This window comes from Microchirus variegatus, assembly GCF_963457635.1.
Source record: "Microchirus variegatus genome assembly, chromosome: 4".
Taxonomy (NCBI): domain Eukaryota; kingdom Metazoa; phylum Chordata; class Actinopteri; order Pleuronectiformes; family Soleidae; genus Microchirus; species Microchirus variegatus.
Window position 1 is genome coordinate 35,574,643 of NC_139805.1, and position 3,734 is coordinate 35,578,376.

The following is a 3,734-nucleotide window of genomic DNA, read 5'->3' on the forward strand; positions in this document are numbered from 1 at the left end:
TTGACAGACTGGACGCAGCTTTGGCGTTATTCTGCCCCCTACAGTCTGAAGACGTATCTGCATTTAAGGGGTTTCCCATTTCTAAGTGACAAAATAGCCCTCAACACTTGGTTTTGAGGGACAGTTAAGATTAAGGGTTGAGCTTGAGGGTTAAGATAGGAATTGGAATTGGCCCATAGTGTCCAATTAGCCTAATCCCCAACCTGGACCATGGGAGGAAGCAGGAGTACCGGAACATGGGAGAACATGCATACTCCACACATAAAGGCCCTCGGTAGAACCGGTATCCCAACTGGTGACCTTCTTGTTCTGGGGCAGGAGCGTGGTAGGATAAGCAAAGCAGGAAACAATCGGGGGAACCAACCTGAGAGAAGCACCCCATGGGAACATCTTTAACAAGTCTCCAGCAACAACTATTTAATGAAAACATCCTTAAATTATTTGATAGGTCTCATACAAGAGAGCTCGGAATCTTTGAAAAACTTCTAATTAGGCCCAATGCCACTCGCTTGGTTTGGTTTGGTTTGGTTTGGCTCAGTTCGATGTAGAGTCCTTGTTGGGGGCCCTAAATGTCTCTTGAGGTGCCCCTGCATACAAGGGTCCCTCATCTGGACTTTGCCAGCTGGATTGTGTGAGTTTGGGATTCAAGGGTATCAAAAGTGTTCAAAGGCAAACCTGCATCTTGGGTAAGGGGAGTGAGCAGGGGAGGTCCAACTTCTTGCTCCGGCTCATCCGGCTCCTCCTCCATCTCCTCAGCCTCCCCATCCTCATTCTGGTCTTCTTCTTGTTTCACAGCCAGGTTTACCCAAGTACAACGACCCTAAAGCAATGTTACGAAAGCACATGCAAACGTTAGCTAGGAGAACGGTCCTAGTGGTGGCCTACGTGGATCAGACTTGTACCTGCTGCAGGATGTGCTGAATATGATGGACCCAGGCGGACAAAGACTCAACCATCTCCGCAACCGAGATGCCCTCAAAATCAGGATTGACGTCGTAACTGTCCCTCGGCGCCTCGTCTTCCTCGTCACCTTCCTCCTCTCCGGTCTGGAAGAAGCCTTGGGGGCTGACCTGCGCACCGGCAGAGATGCGAGCGATCTGCGCTCTCAGGTAGTTGCCTTCGTTCCCGGGAAAAGGAGGATAGCTGTTCACTGGAGAGTCCAACCTCCCCGTGAAGAACTTGCGGATCTGGCGCGCAACGGCGATCTGTGCGGGACTGACCGGTGGAAGCTTCACCCATGGAAGACCGGGCTCTTTACACACATAGTAAACAAACTTGTTAGCACCTGTTCCCATTGCCTCCTTCGGCACCACTGGTGGGGGTTTATAGGTCGACTGGGGAAGTGGATCCATCTGTAAATCAAGCCATAAGAAGACCAGATGGATTAATTTCTTGTGTGCAGTAGCTGATACCTTATAGCTGGTACCTGGCTAGAGGATGTGCCACGAAAGCAATTTGTGTTTCTCAGGAGACCCTCCTGAATCTGAGGACTCTGGGTAAACAGCCCTGATCTTGCAAGGTTGGCCTTCAGCTAAGACTTTGTTGTCACCACCTTAAGACCACCTCTAGTGCACCAGCGGTAAGTAATTGGGTCCCTACTTTCAGAGCTTCTGAAGTTGGCTAAAATGGCATCCTTGCCAGATGGACCTCCAGAGCAAAATCAAATCACTGGCAGACTCAGCTAAAATATGGACTTACAATAAAACCAGTGTCCTTCCACTTCCTCACCTGATTCTCGTCCCCCTCCTGAGTCTCGGCCTCTCTCTCTTCTTCATCGGCTGCTTCATCGCCGACTTTCTCCTCCTCCTCCTCCTCCTCTTCGTCCTCCCACTCCTTGCACTCGGCTTCAGCGACGACGTAGTTGCTCTGCGTTCCCAGAATCTTGCCCCACAGTCGGCAGCGTTGGATCGCGGGCCGCGACTCGACGAGCTGCTTCAGCGCGAGAAAGACCCGCTGCAGCTCCTCTCTGCCCAGACCCACGCCGCCTTGTTCCAGGTAGAAGCCAATCTCACTTACATTAGGGAGAGGTGTTTCCGCCTGACGGGAACCAATGGATTATTAGAACTATTAGTGGAATTAGGATTAGAAAGACCACTCCTACTAGCCACAAAAAGAGAGAAGGCTCCTTGGAACATATCTGACCCTTTAACCCGACTACGACCTCTAAGGTTCTGTGACTGTTGGACGGCCACTGGGCTTACACTGGGTCAGGACCCACTGATTTGGGGCATTTTGGGTTCTCGTATAAAAGTATATTGGGAAACACTGGTATAATGTACAATGTAGGAGTGTAAAGTACAGCGTAGATGTGTTGGCCGTACCAGCTCGTCCTCCCGCTCGGCGTCTTCGTGCTGAGCGAACAGCAGTCGTTGTTTCTCGGCCAGCAGCTCGGCCGCCGTCGTCCGTGGAAGGTCTCGCAGGTCACTCCGTCCGTCCTCAAACAAGTCCCGTTTGACATCATAGCTCAGATCCTCAATCACATCCACCGCGTTGTGTGGCTGCTCGTCCATCACCTTCAGAAGCAACCGCGTGAGGTGGTCGTAGCTGGAGTAAGGCAACGAAAAGCAAGTTTATCGGAAATAAGGTTCTGCCTTATTGCGGACCAGGTTTTGGTCTCCATGAGGACTACTGGTACTGACAAGGATGCAAAAGGTATACCAGAAGAGAGTGCATAGCAGGCAACTGCTTGGGGCCCCGAGCCGATAGGGGGCCCCCGACACTCGATAGGGGGCCCCCGACACTCGGAGCCTTAGGGCTGTTTTTACTGAAATGTGCAGTGACCAGCCGCCTCTCCGTCCACCTTAAAAAACAATGGGCGATTTGCAATAACATCTCAGTAGTAAACCTCCCTAAAGGGGCCCCACCTCACTTTAACCTGTGTGAAGTTTTTTTTACTTAATTTGTATGTTTTTGTTCAGTTATTTACAGTATTTTATTGTTCTTTACATTTATATTTTCACATGCTTCTTAATTACAAGGTTTTTCCATGTTATTTCATTCATTTTGGAAAGAAATAGTATTTTTAACTCATACATTTTTCGTTGGTGTCAGATTATTTATAACATAATGGTGATGAACACTGGTCGGAAGGAAGGGCCCCCTGGGAATTTTTTGCTTAGGGCCCCTACAGACTCTAGAATCGCCTCTGCTTGGTCCTAATCTTAACCAGCTCAGGTTTTGCCTCACCTCATTAGGACCAGGTTTTGGTCTCCATGAGGACTACTGGTCCTGACAAGGTCAGTGTTTATGTCACACACACATACACACACACACAGAGATACTCACAGATTCGTGTTTGTTTTCGTGCTGTTTTTCGACAGAAAAGCCTTGAAAACGGCAGCAGACTGAAGTGTCCGCTCACTGTTGTCTCTCTGTCTGTCCATCGTTGTTTCTCACTTGTCTCTTTGTCCCTATAACTTTGACTGGAGGACACACACACACTGGAGGACACACACACTGGAGGACACGTTGACGACACTCCGTCACTTTCCTCTCGTGAATCGCAAACGTTTGCGACTTTTCACCGTCATAGTTTGGACCAAAACAAACCACGATGTTAGCATAAGAGCCACGGACACGGGTATGTGTGTGTGTGTTTGGTTGCGGCGGACACGGTTGCCATGGTTACTCTAACAGACTGGTTGCTTGCGAAGCCTCTGGCGCCCCCTGGTGTTACAACAACAGGTGGTAAAATAATTTTATATATAATAAAAAAATGTAAATGTCCGTAGTTT

At 49.3% G+C, this 3,734-nt stretch overlaps 1 protein-coding gene across 1 annotated transcript in view; it reads right to left on the reverse strand.

The window, feature by feature from the left end:
• LOC310926219 (radial spoke head protein 4 homolog A-like) overlaps positions 1–3,383 on the reverse strand; it is a gene marked incomplete at both ends in the record, with an annotated part of 4,536 nt that extends 1,153 nt beyond the window's left edge. The window contains 5 exons of the mRNA XM_083888317.1: positions 676–820; positions 903–1,352; positions 1,729–2,037; positions 2,322–2,544; positions 3,286–3,383. Coding sequence (XP_083744443.1) covers positions 676–820; positions 903–1,352; positions 1,729–2,037; positions 2,322–2,544; positions 3,286–3,383 — 1,225 coding nt within the window. The remainder of the gene's footprint in view (positions 1–675; positions 821–902; positions 1,353–1,728; positions 2,038–2,321; positions 2,545–3,285) is intronic.
• Between the last annotated feature and the right edge of the window lie 351 nt (positions 3,384–3,734).